The 16,953-nt window shown below is 38.5% G+C and overlaps 1 protein-coding gene across 3 annotated transcripts in view; it reads left to right on the top strand.

The window, feature by feature from the left end:
* Window positions 1-16,953, top strand: part of col14a1a (collagen, type XIV, alpha 1a) — a 131,654-nt gene that overhangs the window by 52,785 nt on the left and 61,916 nt on the right. For all 3 annotated transcript variants that reach the window (XM_040116900.1, XM_040116901.1, XM_040116902.1), the window contains exons 20-25: window positions 1-103; window positions 1,433-1,555; window positions 3,990-4,139; window positions 9,171-9,287; window positions 12,688-12,834; window positions 14,733-14,807. The exon at window positions 1-103 is cut by the window's left edge and continues 30 nt beyond it. In XM_040116900.1, the coding sequence (XP_039972834.1) occupies window positions 1-103; window positions 1,433-1,555; window positions 3,990-4,139; window positions 9,171-9,287; window positions 12,688-12,834; window positions 14,733-14,807 (715 nt within the window). The remainder of the gene's footprint in view (window positions 104-1,432; window positions 1,556-3,989; window positions 4,140-9,170; window positions 9,288-12,687; window positions 12,835-14,732; window positions 14,808-16,953) is intronic.

Genomic DNA, 16,953 nt, shown 5'->3' with positions numbered 1-16,953 from the left:
GTGCTTCAGCCTTTACTATCAGACACCCAGTACAAAGTAACAGTCACGCCAGTATACACAGACGGACAAGATGGCATCAGTGTCTCCTCCCTGGGAACTACACGTAAGCCTTACAAACCGCCACTACCCACACACACACACACACACACACACACACACACACACACACACACACACACACACACACACACAAACCTCTGAATTATTAACCACTGAGGTCAGCTTTTGGCTTCTCAATTTTCATTACACAAAGATGCAGCACCCAGTTTAGGAGAACACATCTGACAAAACTGAAAGCAAATGAAAATGAATTTTATTGCAGCGAGCAGAAAGTTCATTCACATTGTATTAATTTAATGTTCATTTATGTTCCTGAAGGAGAATGTATATTGTAGCGATGACAAATACTGAGATATTCTTTATTGTCTTAATGAAGGCCGTTCATAATGACAGCTGCTCCTTTCAATAATGAGACGGTGAAATTATTTTGCTCAGCTCTAATTGATATTTGCAAGCATTCTTTTGATTACCTCTCATGAACAGCAGTGATTGTCTCCCCATTGCGCAGAGAACCGAAATGCCAGACTTTATATGTCATCTTTTTAGATGAGGGTGCTATAGCTCGCCATATTGCACATAAAAACCCCTTCTCAACTTGGAAAGCAGCAAGGCAATAAATCAGAGCCAAGACACGCTTCATGTACAGTGAGACATGATTTTATATTTTTCAGGAAGGAAAACTGTCTTCTCACCTAAATTAGGGTCCGTAGGAATTTACAACTTTGTGATAACTCAAATTCTACCACGCCAGGCACTGGCTGAAAAAAACAAAAAACAAAAAACAACTCCGCAATGTTACACAATAATTAATAATTCACAGTTTGTTGAAACTAATATATCAGCAAACTATTTGCAGTGTTATGCCTTGGTTTCCTTGTGCTGTCACTGGCAAAAAGGAACAAAAGACATAAATCATATTACAGCTGGATATTAAATCTCAGTACTTTTTTGGTCCTAGCCAAAATGTGTCTGTAGTATTAAATATAAGAAACTGTCAAGCACTGAAAGCTTGCATTGCCTGCCTGCTCAGATTGGTACTCTTCTTTACTTATTTTTTAATCAGACTGTTTCTAATTTAAATCATAATTTTGCAAATTTTAGAATTGTACACATACAAGTTCTTGTCTGGATGTTTGCATTAAGACAGCAACTGTTTTTGGCATCATTCCCCAACTCAGGTTTTCATCTCAGGACTAGTATTGAAAAATTTTGAATGATACCCAGCCCTAAATCATATACAGTCGAAACAAATTACTATACTTGTCCTCTACAGAAGAGGATTTGATTTATTTCCCAATCTGTCAAACAGTTTGGGTTCTGAGAAGGTCTGAGAAGCAATTTCATATTCTAATTTTTACTTGTGTTGTGGCAGTGCCCCTCTTGTCTCCTGGAAACCTCCGTGTGTCAGAGGAGTGGTACAACCGGTTCAGGGTCACCTGGGATCCACCTGAGTCTCCTGCATTGGGTTACAGGATCGTCTACCAGCCCATTTATGGTACACATACACAAACACACACACATACTCAGAGGGCAAAAAACTGATGCTTATCCTAACATAATTTGTATAGTCAAGCATTAATCCCCAAATAGGCCCAGGGGGATGACCTGGAAGATGTAGAGATTGTGGGAATTTTTCTCAGTCTCTTTTTCTTTTGATGGTTTTGTTACTTAGAAATGCAAAAACAAGAGACTCAGACAACTGAATTCTATTTCCAGCACTGGTGGACAACTGTTAATCATCAAGCAAAAGAGTATTATGTTGTTTTTATTTTTATTTTTTTTATGTGTGCTTTGCTCATCCAAATATACTGATCTGCTTGGTACAGGGATACCCACCAGTGACAAACCTGTGAGAGGCACATAGTAGCTGAATAAACAAATTCCCCTCAGGCTGTTTTGGCTTTCCTGAAAGTGACTTCTTAGATTTTCTTTTTAACAAGGAGCCTGAGGCTTCAAGGGTAACATCAGTGATCCAGAGCTGAAATAATACATTAGCCATCCTCATTTATTTATCATCTTGAAGCATCAACAGAACACCATTTTCACCATTCTGCTGCTTCTATAGTGCTAATTGTTTTATTCTTCCAAGACAAGACTCCAATCTTTATAGTTTCCACGTCTGTTTTTAGTCATTTAAATACAATTACTGCGTCTCTGAGGATTCAAGCAGACAGGCTGCATTAATCTGATTTTAGGAATTAAGTTGAAGGGAAATAAATTTCAGCGGACTGGTGTTTTCACTGTGAGAATCCTGGTATGTGGAGGCAAGAGAAGTGCCTGTGTGTGCAAATGCACACACACACACACACACACACACACACACACACACACACACACACACACACACACACACACACACACACACACACACATTCACACACAGGTATGCAGCTCCAATATACTTAATGTAAGCATAAACCCCCTTAATGTAGCAAATGCATAAAATGCACACACACTTGTGCATGTGTCTATATGTATTCCTGAGTATCTTTGTTGTTGGTCTGGTGCATGCATGCATATTTGTGCATGTTTGTTTATGTGTGGGATATTGTAAGTTGCCAGTATCTCACAATACAGCACACCTACTGCATATCTGTTTTGTCAGCTGTAGTTACTTTTTCTCCTTGTAACCTAGCAGCATATAAAGAGACCAGACAAGTAATGAGCTTCAGTGTTAAATCAGAGGCTTTATAAGAAAGGAGACAAACCACTTAAAGCATTTTGAATAGAAAAGTCTGTAACGCCAAAGATGGAGGTTGTATGACAGTGTATGTGGAAAAAATGCGTTTTAAACCTTATTTTGGGGCAAAGTCCCCAAACTTTTAAGCGTTTTTTTCAGATTTGACTGGTGATTCTATACATGCAGTTTTTATTTCCTGGTGACCATAGAAGATGAAGTTATGGCTTTCTCCCCATTCATTTAGATAGGGACCTGGTCTTGTTAAACCCGAAATAACTGCCCAGGGGCATCGCCAAGATAACTGCGGAGTGGCGAGACTTACCTATAAGGACTTTGATTAAATCCATTGTATTAAAAGATGTGGATTATGACTTATGTCATAGTGATCAGTGTCAAATGATAAATAAGTCTGGTTCTGTCATAAACCTCTAACAGTTGTTTGGACTGACACTTAAATACACTACCTGTTGCAAGCAGCAAGTATTGTATGTGACAGTTTGTTAACTGCCGCCCCTATGTTACCTCTGCTATGCTGTTCAAGCTTTCTGTTGCATGAATGGCACAATACATTGTTAATGGTGGCCCATTTAACGCTCAAAGTTTACAGTGATATTTGAAACAGTGGGTCCTTGATTTAAGACAGAAATACACAAAAGCAGCTTCTCATTTGTAGCCTGGAGACCAGTGCTTTTGACGGCTGAAATAACAACTGGCTGGAAGATTTTATCAGCTGTAGGTAGGTGGCTAATTTAGCTAGCTCCAACAAAACACCGTCTCCAGCTGACAACTTCAAAATAAAATTTTTTTAAAAATTAATAAAAAAAATAATAACCCTGTAAAGTGGGATTTTAAATGTGCACTTTATAGCTTGATGCAGGGTATTATGTTAAAAGACTGAGGCTGGAGGTTCATGTCTCATACAGCATCTCTACCAGCTGATGATCCATTTGGAAAACTTGAAAATAAAAAGATCATTGTTCTTGTATTGCAGTGTTGAACTAGTTAGTCCTGGTATTGTAAGTATGATAAATAAAAATGAGAATGCAAGTTCAGTTGATGGCTTAGGTTGCTAACCCCAACCCTAAAGTTTCAATTTTAAATGGGATCAAAATGGTTTTTAAAACTATGTTTATGGTTACGTTTATGTGGTTTGTAGTGTGCTTTCTTAAGTACAGTGACTTTTCTTATTCTGTGATTTCCTCTGCCTTTTCTGTCTGTGCTTATGTATGCATATAAGTGTCTTTCTCAGTTCCAGGACAAGTTTTGGAGACAACAGTGGGTGAAGATTTGAAGTCCATGCTCCTTCGGAATCTGCTAAGTGGGACAGAATACAGCGTTGAAGTGACGGCTTCCTATCCTACAGGACAAAGTGAACCACAGCTAGTCAATGCTAAAACATGTAAGCATCCTTGACATACACCGGTAAAGACCACTCACACTTTGCTGTAAGAGTAGGTATTAAATGGTGGATATGATATCTAATTGCAGAATTCTGTAAGAGTAGGTATTAAATGGTGGATATGATATCTAATTGCAGAATTCAACTATTCATGTTATCCTTCCTCGCTTAGCAGTGTTGACATTGTAGGAAAAAATAAATATTGGTATGACTGTAACTGGAAGAGGCTGTCTCGCTGTTAGTTTGCTCAAAAAAAAGGTTAATAATAAAGACTTTTATAAAAGTAAATGTATTTTTAAATTGAGCTTTCACAGAGGAAAACATGATTAACTTTTGGAAAGCCATACCAGATATCAAAATGTATCATTCCAAAATGAGCACCGCCTTAAGTTTAGTCAGTCTAAATTTGTCACAAAGGACTGTGATTATTAGAAGAAGAAGACAGAAGCAGCAGCAGCAGAAATGCAAACTAGTTTGAGGAAAGGTACAACATGCATATTAACTGCCTGCTGATACCATACACTCTAATTTCCATTGAGACTTTAGCAAACAGACAGCTAGACAGAAGGATATAAATATTTCCCAGTTAGCCCGGGAGAACAATCCTTTATGCATATAGATTTGGTATCAGTAGGTGCAGTAAAACCTAATGCAGGCTTTAAAGGGGCAATATGTAAGTATTTTAGTTTAAAACATTCAAAAATTAAATAAGATTATCGACAGACTGTATAGACATAACAGTTTTGACGTTATGTATTGTGTTGCAGAGATATCTACTGAAGTTAGCATGCTAACCTGCCAACCCTGGCCTGTCCCATCTGGTAATACCAGTTTGTACCTCAAAAGGTGATAGTGAGTCACTGTAGCGACCATTCTGTCCTCAGTCCAACATGGGAGGATGAAGAAGTAGGAACTTCGAGTATGCTATAAATCTGTGTTGCAGCCATCCTCTCTCGGCAGCATTCCTCCACTCTTTCCTCAAGCTCAGCTGTTGATGCTGCTGTTCTAGCTGCTCTACCTCTCCTCCCCCCTCGCGTTCCTCAACCTCTTGCGCCTTGCCCTCTACTCCCACCACCACTATTTTTGACAGTCCATCGGCCCGCCGATGTGGCGGCCCATCAGGAATTGTCATGGTATGCCCGATAGCCAGTCTGACTTCGGAACAGGAGAAGGGGAGAGAGGAGGAGGGACGAAAGAGTACATTTCCTTGTTTTTTATGATAGAGGTGGACACCCCAACTTTCTGGTAATATGTTGCCCCCTCTTTGTTTGGAGTATGAATCAGGCAGTTCTTACGCATTATCCCTTAAATGCTTCTCTCATCTAAGACAAATAGACTTTCAGTGAGGGAGGAAGTAAGAAGGAGAGAGAGATTGACACAGTAATAGAGAGAAGGAAAGAAAAGTCTTTGTAGGGTAGATATATTTATGCATGCATGTATATGCATCTGTTTGTGCAGTCTTTCATCAAACCCGCTCTGACAGGCTCTCAGAATAGTGCCGTGTCATTATCTATCACCATTCATTTATGTTGTCTTTTCGCTTACTGATCTCCTGTTTGTATGTGAGTTGGTGTGTGCGGTTTTCAGAAAACTGCTGTATCATCCCTTATTATAAAATCTATGGTTGTCTTTTTTGTTTACTGTTTGATTGGCCAGAAGGGACTCGCCAAATTGTGGCGCATCCAATGGGATGAAAACAAATACAGTATACTGTAATTTCTCAATCTCATAAATTTCTCATGCATGCTTATGTAAGCAGCAAAAATGGCGTTTGACTTTTTTTTGAAAAGTTTTTTCCCTTAACTTAGGAATTTAAATTAAATTTAGGGTCATTCATGGATTTCTAAACTAGCAACAATTAAAGGGGAATGCTTTTGACACACAGATTTTTCATTACATTTTTGCTGCAGTGATGTTGCATCCTTCATCTCTTCTTTAATCATCCCACTGTAGGATGAGTGACAATTCCCTTGTGGCTTCCTGTCTTTGTAAAGCTCTCATAGTGAAAGATGCTTCAATAACAGGATAAAATATAGGGCGTTGTAGATTTATCGGCCGCCCATATTTTAACTTAACACTCTGGCCTGGTGTAATACTGGATGATGGTACCTTCACTGAGGTTTCTCAGATACACATTTCCTTCCACAATTTTCTAGATTTCTATTTTTATGTATTGTATTGTATGCCACATTGCAGATTCTTTTTCTACACTGTTGGCCAGGGACTAAGAAAATGACTCTTTAATAAATATTCAGCAGAACATGTATTGTCTGTCGGATGCAAGAAATTCACAGTGCACTTCAGGTGTATTCGATTTTCCCATATTGCAGAGGTCGTAGTGAAATTCATTGTCCATATTTGTACTCTACAGTGGAGAAACTCTGATTTATTAAGGAGATGTGTTTAGTCATTTCTCATTCTAATAAGGGAGATACAGTAACATATTTCCCAGGGTACACTGCATTCATTTCCGCCGTACCATGGGAGCCAACTGGCATGTTTGCAACAATGAATTACACATGCTAGCATGTACCATAGAAAGGTGATTATTGGTACCTTGAGGACAACTGAAAAAAATGAAACTGTTTCCTCAAAATGAAGTTTTATGTAGTTTGCATTTTGGTGGTAGTGCTTCAGGTTTACAATAAAAATCAGTTTTCCACAGGAGTACTAAAGGGTGCTCAGACAATGCAGTCTCAAGAAATTTTGTAGGTTTCGCACAATGTCAAAAAAATGAAAATAACAGGTTTTTTTAAAGGCTAAAAGTATGAGAAATTGACTTGTGCTCCCACTGTGAAAGGATTACATGACGAGAAACAGGCAGAATTAGAATGAAGACATAGTGTAGTGGAAACTGAGGGTGTTGAGGTTGTGAAGGCAAAAGGGTGCAAGTGTTTGGCTTCAAGCCTCACAGCTTCAGCACACAGATAATTTCTAAATGATTGCAGCATCATGTGGTCCACCATAGTTTATATCCTTGATACTCCTTTCACTCTGACCTTGGGAAATTACCACAATTACCATCCTCAGTTTCCTTTTCCTCTTGTACTTTTTGTCTTTTACATTCTCTCCCTCTCATTCTTTTAACTTTCTTTGTCCTAGTTTTGGTGTGTTTTCTTTCTGTTTAAACTGAGCTTTGCACACGTCCACCTAAGCCTTGCAGTATACAGTAATCCATCTCACCAAAATGGGTTTGTGTTCTTAGACGTGCAGATTATTTCTGCAGACAACAGCAGAGGCAGATGAAACTTAGAAGTCCCTGACAACAGGAAATAAAATAGAAGTCAATGCTAAAACAAATACTAATTAACAAACTAACTCTGACGGACTATAACAATATATGTGGCCTAAAACCAACAGTTACAGTTGTTGACCAGTTACAGTTGCAATATAAAATATTGTGCAAAACCTTTGTAAGTTTGGCTAGCCAACTTGTGTACTTAGGGCAATCAAGTTCAAATGCTTAGCTTCATGATGGTCCTGAACCTACCCACCACCTGAACTAATTTTATGTGGAGTAAACTGCAGCCTAACACAGTACCTAATTGTATATACAAATGTAAACACACATGTGCATCTAAACATGATTACATACATCGACATTCATGTGTTGATGTTGATGTGTTGTACGTGTGCGCATGTGTGCATGTTACGTGTCTGTGTGTATGTGGGTGAGTTTGTGTGTGTCTGTGCATATTATTGAAAGGAAAATAGGTTGTCATATGCATTATTCACTAGTATTTAAAATAAGGCACCTGCCATATGGTCCCAGCATAAAATATCCATCTACTGGTGCAAGAGCCAAGTTTATTTTATACCATCAGCAAATTCTGTTAACGAGAGAGAGAGAGGTAATCCTGGATGGTTTTCTTGCCTATGGTGCACTGAAACGTCACTATCAAACAGGCTTCAGTTATGTAAATTGCTCATAGTTTTTTTGCATTTTGCTGCATCACAGCTCATTGTTTCTTCACAAGACAGTTAAACATCAAGTCTAGCCAATTTTGTAGCGTCATGATTTCTTTGAACTGAATATTGTAACTGAAAATATCAGTATAGATTTCCACCATTTCCACTTAATATGGATGCTAAACTATCAGCGGACCAAAGAGATGTTCAAAAAAGTGCTACTTGTCTATTTGATGCACATTAGAGAGTGTAGCTCTAACCCTAAGTTTAGCATAAGTCCAACCCTAATGCTGACTGCTGACTTTGAACTTTAAACCTTCTGACACAATTGTCAGTCAGTCAAAGTTTTAGTGACACATTATATATTATACAGCATGTACGTTAAACTATTTTAATCTCCAAATAACCAAACTTAACAAAAATGTCAAAATTTTTCTCAAAGTAGTGTGCTGCAAAATTAGTCTAGTTCAACTAACAGAGACTTTGGAGAGCCATCAATAAGCTACAAAGTAGCTTGAATGAATATACAGTAGTTTGGTGCAGACTTAGAGGCTGACTTGATCCAGAGTGCTCTGTGCGTGAGTGTCTGAGTCTCTCGGAGTTTGAGTCTTGAGTTGAGTGGGTGGAGGAGCAAGATGGTGGAGGGTGCCTACTGGACAAGACCGTAAAGAAACAGGTCAAGTTTATGGTTATAAAATGTGAAAAGGTGCAACGGTTTGTCCGAACCCCCCCTGATATTGTTAAACATCAATTATAACTTTATAATACTACAAGCCATTTAAAATGATTATAAACAAAAGTGACCAGTGTTAAAGATTTTAACTTCAATGTTCTGCTTCGCATTTTTATCTGGTTGAACATGGAAGTACTGTGAATTACACTCAGATAGAACTACAGATTGTTGTCCTACCGATTGTATGATAGATTTAGTAATTCAATGTAATTCCCTGAGAGATGTCCTTTCTTTACCGTAATCTGTAATGTACAGACTAGTTGTTTGTTGTGTGATTGCTTTTTGAACATCAGTGAGGCTTACATCAAAACAGAATTTTCTCCTCAGGAATGAATAAATCCACTCTAAATTAATCCTTCTGTCATTTTTCCATTTCTCTCTCTCTCCAGTGTTCCTTGGCGTCTCTGGCTTGTCAACCTACCAGGTGCGTTCCAACAGCATGTGTGTCCAATGGCAGCCTCTTCTACATGCCACATTATACAGAGTATCCATACAGTCTACACTCAGTAAGTACATTTACTGTTCATGAGAGACTATGGCAGTGTTTGTGTAAAAAGGTGGTGAAAACATTTGTTAATTTCTTGATTTAGTGCTTTTATTAGTTTTGCTCTTTGGGTGAGAATGTGATACCAGGCAGGCAGCTCACTCCAAGCATTAACTTGATTGACTTATCTGGTCTGAATTAAACTTGACATGTGGTCTGGGTCACACCTTTAACCTGCATTTAAGAAGGCAAATATCTCCAGACAAAAGTTTAATTCAGGCAAAGTTTTTACGTCACAGCGCCTCCGTGCCACAGCTGTCGCCAGCGCAGAGGCACTGTGACCTCACAAAAGACACAAGAACTCATAGGCCAATTATGGCAAAATACACTTAATACATTTTTATTATATTCCTTCTAAGTCTTCACTACATATATTATATGAGTCTGGACAGACATGGATGTAAACTGCAGCTTGACTGGTTGGCAGAGGCATACAACCGTGAGGCAGTAACTCTAGCTGGGAACAAAAAGCACATGCTCAGGCGCACAGTTGATAGTTTGTTGTTCTCAACAACATTTCTGCGTGCACCTTCAGTCATCCCAACATGTTTGTGCATTCCACGTTGTGAGAAACAAGGCTTTTGCCAACTAAGTGACTGGAGTGCAATTCAGTCAGTAAATCAACATTTTTACTAGAATTTAGATATTTGGTCAGAGTCTGGATTCAGCTCCAGACTCTGAATATGTTTCCTTAAAGATTCACAGTCTGTCCCTGTGAAAATGTCTCCTCTGTTTATTATTAACACAATGAGGAGTCAGCTCAGGACGTTGTGTCTTTTTCTCTGTGTGTGATGGTTACGTATACATTTCACAGTCATCTGGATTCATATATTCATATATATTATATGATTCCCTGGAGAAATAAATGTTGAATATTTCTGCCATTCTAACATGGCAGTGCTTTACATTATAAAGGATTATCATTAATCTCTTTGTTTGCAGTAAAGAAGGGAGGCAAGATATACACGCAATTTCTCCCCAATGAACAACATGAGAGGAAACAGCTTTGAGCATTGAGGAAATACACAGAGTATGACCTTATGAAGCAGTTTATTGTGCAGATTACTCTTTAATTAAGAGGAACAAAAGAAGGAGCAAAGAATGACTCTGTTAAAAAAGAAAGAAAGAAATTAGCAAAAATATATTCCTAAATATCTATTTTAATCAAATCAATCAGCAAAAGAAAAAATAAATCTAAACTTCACCTTTGTTATATTTTGTCTTTTATTTTCCCTTTATTTTGAATCCGGTGTCTAAAATATAAAAAACTTTAATAAAACCTTTAATATTTGTCCTGTCAACAAGAAAATATTTTGGAGCTGATCCAAGTTTTATTTTTATTTGTCCTCAGAGGGCTATTGGTAGGGCAGCACAAGTTCATATAAAATCTGCAGAAAAAAACACTGTTAAAAATAGTGACAGCATTCTTGATATTTTTCAGCGGTTCTTTGCATCAAACAGGCAGCTATTGAAAATGCCACATAGATTCTTTTTTATCTCTAACATAGTTTTATTTAATGTAAGCATGACCCAGTTGATGCTTAGATTTATGCTCAGTCTTTTGATTATTTATCTCGTCATGAGTTTATTTTTTAAATCTTGTCAAGTGTCAAAACTTCACATAGGAAGCAGACTGGGCTTTCAAACTGGTAGCTCTGTGGCAAAAAAAAAAAAAAAATGCCCTTCCTCATTTATTTATGTGAGACCAATGTGTTGGTGCAATGGGGGATCTCTGGAGACATCTCTGGAGAAAAAAAAAGTTAATGCTGCATAAAAAGAGTCTGTCATACAGCGCACTCACAAGAGTGTGAAAGTGTGCACAAAAGTTAGAATACCTTGTAACAGGGAGGGGGCAGAATATGTCTATAATATGTTGCTGGCCTCACCAGCGTCAAGGAAAGGAATCTGGCCTCAAATGTGGTACAAACTGCTGTTAAAATAACCAACTGAAGGCCGTCTCTTAGTTAAAGAGCTGTCTGTTGGACCCAGTTCAAGTTTTACTTCTAAAGGACAACTCATTTTTCAAGCTCTTGTGAAAAAAAAAAAGTATTTTTCTCCTGTACCACACAGGTATACCTGTAAAAATTTCCCAAAAAGTTATTGAAATATTAGTGAAAAAAGCTGAAAAATAAGTGGGGAAACCACTTTTTATACATTTGTCTTGAATATAAAACTTCACACTGGAAATTGACTCATATTTGCGCCCCTGTTCCACTTAGGCGTGTCAGTGAGACAGCAGTCATTACCCATACTCTCTGAGAAAGGTTGTAGAGATTGTAGACATAAATAAAAGCGACTTCCACTTAAGTAAGTGATGTGTATGCCTCTTTTCCTGCTTTTTACTGATGGAAAAAAAACAGCAAAAAAAGGGAGGAATATTTCTTTCTTCCATCTTCCTTCCTTTCTGTGCTTTTCTATTTACAATATCTCTGTCTCTCCCTCCTGTCTGAGCAGTAGTTGGATATTCCAGCTGGAGTTAAGAGACTTGGTTTAATTCACGCAGAGCCAACCAGCTGCTTAAACACATTCTCAGATGGAAAATGCAGCCTCTCAGAAACAGCTGTTCCCCTAAACTTTATTATCTATGGCTGTTTCCTGTGTGGAGGATGGGCTTATTTGTCACATCCAAGATGAGAGACACATTAGGTAATAGAATTAAACTAATGAAACTGACAGCTATTAGCGAGCGCGTAGGCGCGCACGTGTGTGTGTGCTTTCAGATTCCTTTTTGGCCTTTTTTCTCATTCATTTTTTTGTCTCTGTGATGCTGACCCTCTACAGCATTTCAGAACAAACACTTAATTGAAATGGTTTGTGGTCTGCAATCCAAAGCTTCACCACAGAAACTGAGTCATGTATTGAGCTGAAAATTTCCAAAATTTACCCTAAATCCTACCTTCCCTTACCCTAAAATCAATTTTTTAATGCTGTTCTTTCTGTTATTAATAATATTAAGTTATTTTTACATGTCGCTGATACTGAAAAGTGTATTCATCTACAGTTGGACTAAAGATTTTTAAAACTAGTTTGAACCTCCAGTTGATCTGAGCATGTCTGTGCAGTGTAGTGAATGACTGCTACTTCTGTGCTGCAGCAGCTACCCTTCAGTGTCCCCTTTGAGCCAGGCATTTGGTTACCTGACTATTCCAATAATGCTACTTAGTATCCAACTCTGAAAGAAGGTGATTATACCTAGCAGCTCCCAGGCCTGAGTATGATGAGAACATGGCTGAAAGTGAAGACATGTGCTCTGTGAATAGAGTCAACTTGAAAGAGAAGCTTTAGAGAAATTCGAGCTCATTAGGATTGTATGGCTCTTGAAGCCACCTGAAGTCATTTTTTGTTTGGTTGTTTACTTGCAGATAGTCAAAGGCAGGAAGTGCGCCTGGGAGGCGGTGCTTCCCGACAGTGCTTCTACGACCTCACACCCAGCAGCCAATATCAGATCAGCGTTCACACGCAGATGCAAGAAATGGAGGGACCTTCAGTCTCGATCACTGACATGACATGTATGTTGCAAATGTTTTATATATTGTATATGCATGCATGATTATGTTCTCATATTTTCCTCTGTATTCAGGACAGAAACAGGTAAGTGCATCTTCTTTGACTTTTGAGTTTACTCCTATTTATTTTAATTTTTCATCAGTCTTTTTCAAGGAGGTTGACTCACACTCAACCTTTTGTCCTTGTTTTTTTTTTTACACCCATTTCTTGTCCACTGTCACTCTCTCACTCTTATCTTCCTTTCTCAATTTTCTTCCCTTACCTAATTTTCCCCAATTAATCCATCAAGTCTCCCTTTAAGTCTCTTTCCCCAGATGTCCATCTGTCCCCCATGTAGCCACCTTTTACCAAACATCTGTCTAACCCCTGCGACTTCTCTTCTACCTTCAGCTTTCTTTACCGTGGTCAGTCTCTCTCACTCTGCCGCTCTCTCTCTCTCTCTCTCCATCCCTCCCTCAGTGAAGATAGATTCTGCTGTTGCAGTTCATGGGTCAGCTGATGAGCTGAGGTGAAGCACTCAGCTCCAGGGACCAAAAGGGCTCAGCTCACGACCAGTGTTACAGATAGAAAGATAGATATGGTCTCAGATACACATGCAAACACACATAAACACGTACAGATTCCCAGACTAATGTTTTGATCCACAGATTTTCAGTAGACGACTGTGGTTTCAATTCAACAGGAGTTTGGTTTAAGCAAAGGTTGTTGGTCCACAGGCACTGCTGGTGGAAGTATTAAGATAATTTACTTAAATTAAACTAGTAAAACCACCATATAAACACACTCCATACAACTGCCTTAATCATGCATTTAAGTATTATCAGGAAATTGTGCTTAAGAATCAAAAGTAAAAGTGCTCATTATGCAGAATGGCCCCTTTTAGAGTACTAAATGATGATGAAAGCCTTACACTATAGGGTCATTATTAAATGCATTAACATGTAGGAAGAGTTGTAGCTGGTGGAGACAGAGATCATTTAACTACCTAATATGTTGCTGGGTATTTTATTTTACAACAATACATCATATTTTATAAGATGGTCTCATCCTTCGTATGTAAAATCTGCATAGTAACTAAATTGCTCTCACACAAATGTAGTGGTCAACATCAAAGTTCATGATTGAACTTAACACATCATATACTAATTATCTGACCATGGAAGCTTAAGAAACATTTGTTGAGGTAATTTGATCTGCTTTCATGAAGTATTTGCGCCTTCTGTGGGCAGTCGCCGATGTTTCCAAAAGGATGTACATGCTGTAATCTGGTTTGATAGGACCTACTGCTTTTTGCAAAGTAATTGGCTTGGCACTGAGACTTACCTTGACCTGGGGCTGTTTTGACTCTCAAAAACAGCCTCTGGTCAGACAGATACTATACTGACTAAAATGGCACCTTTGCTGTGCCCAAGTTATGGGAGGAAGGGAGGAGGGATGTATAGAAAGAAAATAGAATGATAAAGTTTGACTCCTGTGATGGAAAAACTCATTGAGGGAAATATACGGAACAAACACAACTGCTGGATCGCTCATTCATCTATAGGTTGGTATAGATCTACAGATTGGTATAGAAATCCTTTCACTGTTAAGATCCCCAGGTCAGCTGCTGGATGTAGGAAGAGGATTAGGAAACTTTCAGCTTAATAGAGACAGCCTACTGCTGTCTCTCATGTTGCCAGCTTATTGACCGTGTGTGTGTGTGTGTGTGTGTGTGTGTGTGTGTGTGTGTGTGTGTGTGTGTGTGTGTGTGTGTGTGTGCGTGTGTGCGTGTGTGTGCGTGTGTGTGTGTGTCTGTGTGTGTGGTTGGCAGATAAACCTAATGATGGTGCCACTTGTCACTGCCATCATGATCAATGACCTTGTCTTGTTTCTGCGTATGTTTGTTTGTCTGTGTGTCCAGTGCCAGCGCCCACTCAGACTCCGACTGAACCACCCACCACAGAGCCCCCTCCGACCATCCCGCCTGCTAAGGAAGGTGAGCAAGATGCCAAACACAAAAACACACTCATTCATATTCTTTTCTAGTGTTGGAGGTAAACTTTACAGTACTCTGATTACTTTTTTGTGATAACTGTAGTCATCTGAGACCTAGTTTATCAGTGTTGTAATGCATATTAGGTTAAAATTTAAAAAAAAAAATGCCATTAATAGCAATTATACACAACTTGTAGCAACAGATATATGCAATATTTGAAATTTCAGCGTTTTACGAGGAGGTAATAACAGCTTCTTTCAAAATGACCAGGGAGGTGCGATTTTTGAGTAGAGTTGTGATTTAATTTATTACTCTTTTGAGTGGTATATTTGGCACCCGTTCTACGTGCGTCCACTGTATATAAATATGATAGGCAGTTATGATATTCCTAGTGTAAAATTGTGATGCAGAGTTGTTCAATGGTCAGTTTATCTGGTAATATATTTCTTGCCTAAATTGGACTGCATTTACAAACTTTGATGCACTAAATTGGTGTGTAAAATTGGATCAGGGTCTGTATTGGCAGATACTTGCCATCAAATTATATGAATTAGGATTGAGAGCAACAAAAATCTGATTGAGGCATTGCTACATAGGAAGATGTAACCCAAATATACAGAGTAGTATTTTTCCTCTCAAAGTGGCAATCTTGCAGATTTCAGTCCTGATTGATTTGGAGAAACCTGTGGTTACAGGTGGTAACAGCAAATGCAATTTAATACTACAGGACACATAATTCTGGGAGCAGAACACAGACTATTATTTTTATACTATTTAATAGAGAAGTCAGGTAATAATTGTTCTTTTTCCGTCATTCTGTGAGCAACCGTGATCTGATTTTATTCTGCACACAGCATGAGTCTGCGAACAGCAGGGCACAGTGACAGGAGTTAGTTACCAGGCTGAGGAGGTGGAGGTGTGCAAACTGTGGCCTGCAGCTCATCATCTAGGAGCTCACTGTGGCTGTTGCTTTTTGTTGCATTACTCCTTCCAATATTTGAAATGGATCTGCTGTCCAAAAATGAAGGAAATGGCCGTTTGTGTTGTTTTGTAGACGTGTTTTTGATGAACAATAGCAGTTAAGTGCTAAGCTCACTGACGAACACATTTCATTTCTTGTAACTACTTCATAATAAAAGTCAACTCGTGTTTCGCCAGTTAAATGCTTTTAATGTGAACCTCCAGTTGTAGGAAATGTTCGGTTTGCATTACAGGTAACTTAATACTCCTTCTTTTTCAGGAGTCTCGCCACAGGCACCCAGTTCATAATACTGCAAATATATAAACATAGCAGTACTTTCATCAGTGGGCCATAGGCTTGATCACCTTTATTTGGGGATAGATAGTGACTTAACAGACGTTTATTTAAATGAATATCTTCGAGATTGTCGTTTTAAATTTAAAACTGGTTAACACCACACTTGCCAGCAGTAGCACTGTTGCTTTGGCATGATTTTGAAAAAGCAAAAGAATAAGTAATCTAAAAATTTACCTTAATCATACCTTAATTATGTCACTCTGTGCTCTTTACACAACCGTGAACTGTGTTTAGTTTCAAAACATCATTAGTGACCTGGAAGGAAATTTGGGGGGAAATTTGGGGGCACTATAATAAAATCAAGGAGTGTAACTTTAAGGTAAGTAAAAAGGAAAAATCAAAAAACATTTAAGTGTCTCATAGGAAGTCAGCGAGACATTTACTGTATTCCACAACGACTGTGGGCTGCAGCCGATACCAAAATAAAGAAATACTATTCTAATCCTGGTTTATTAGCTTATTACCTCACGCTTAGCAGAGCTGAGCCGACTCCCATCTAGCTTCAGCTTCAGTACAGTCTCCGTTTAGCCCCAAAATATCCGACTACTCAGTCCAACTACCAGCTGCAAACAGGGAACACTGGCTCCAACATACAGGGTGCACCTGCGATTTACAGCTACATGACATGAGCCTCATAACTACAGTATGCACTGTTTCTAATTGTCTTTACCCATGAGGCAACACTGCATGTAAAATTAATTTTCCTTACAAATGTTCTGTCACTGACAAACTACATAAGTAAATCCAAACTTTGATCATAGCAGCTTAATGTCTAAGGATTACCCTTCAATGTACTTTAAACCTTGACTAACTGCAATAGAAGCTGCA

This window comes from Xiphias gladius, chromosome 22 (assembly GCF_016859285.1).
Source record: "Xiphias gladius isolate SHS-SW01 ecotype Sanya breed wild chromosome 22, ASM1685928v1, whole genome shotgun sequence".
NCBI lineage: Eukaryota > Metazoa > Chordata > Actinopteri > Istiophoriformes > Xiphiidae > Xiphias > Xiphias gladius.
The sequence above is the reverse complement of the archived record's forward strand: the minus strand, read 5'-3'. Positions and strand labels throughout refer to the sequence as shown.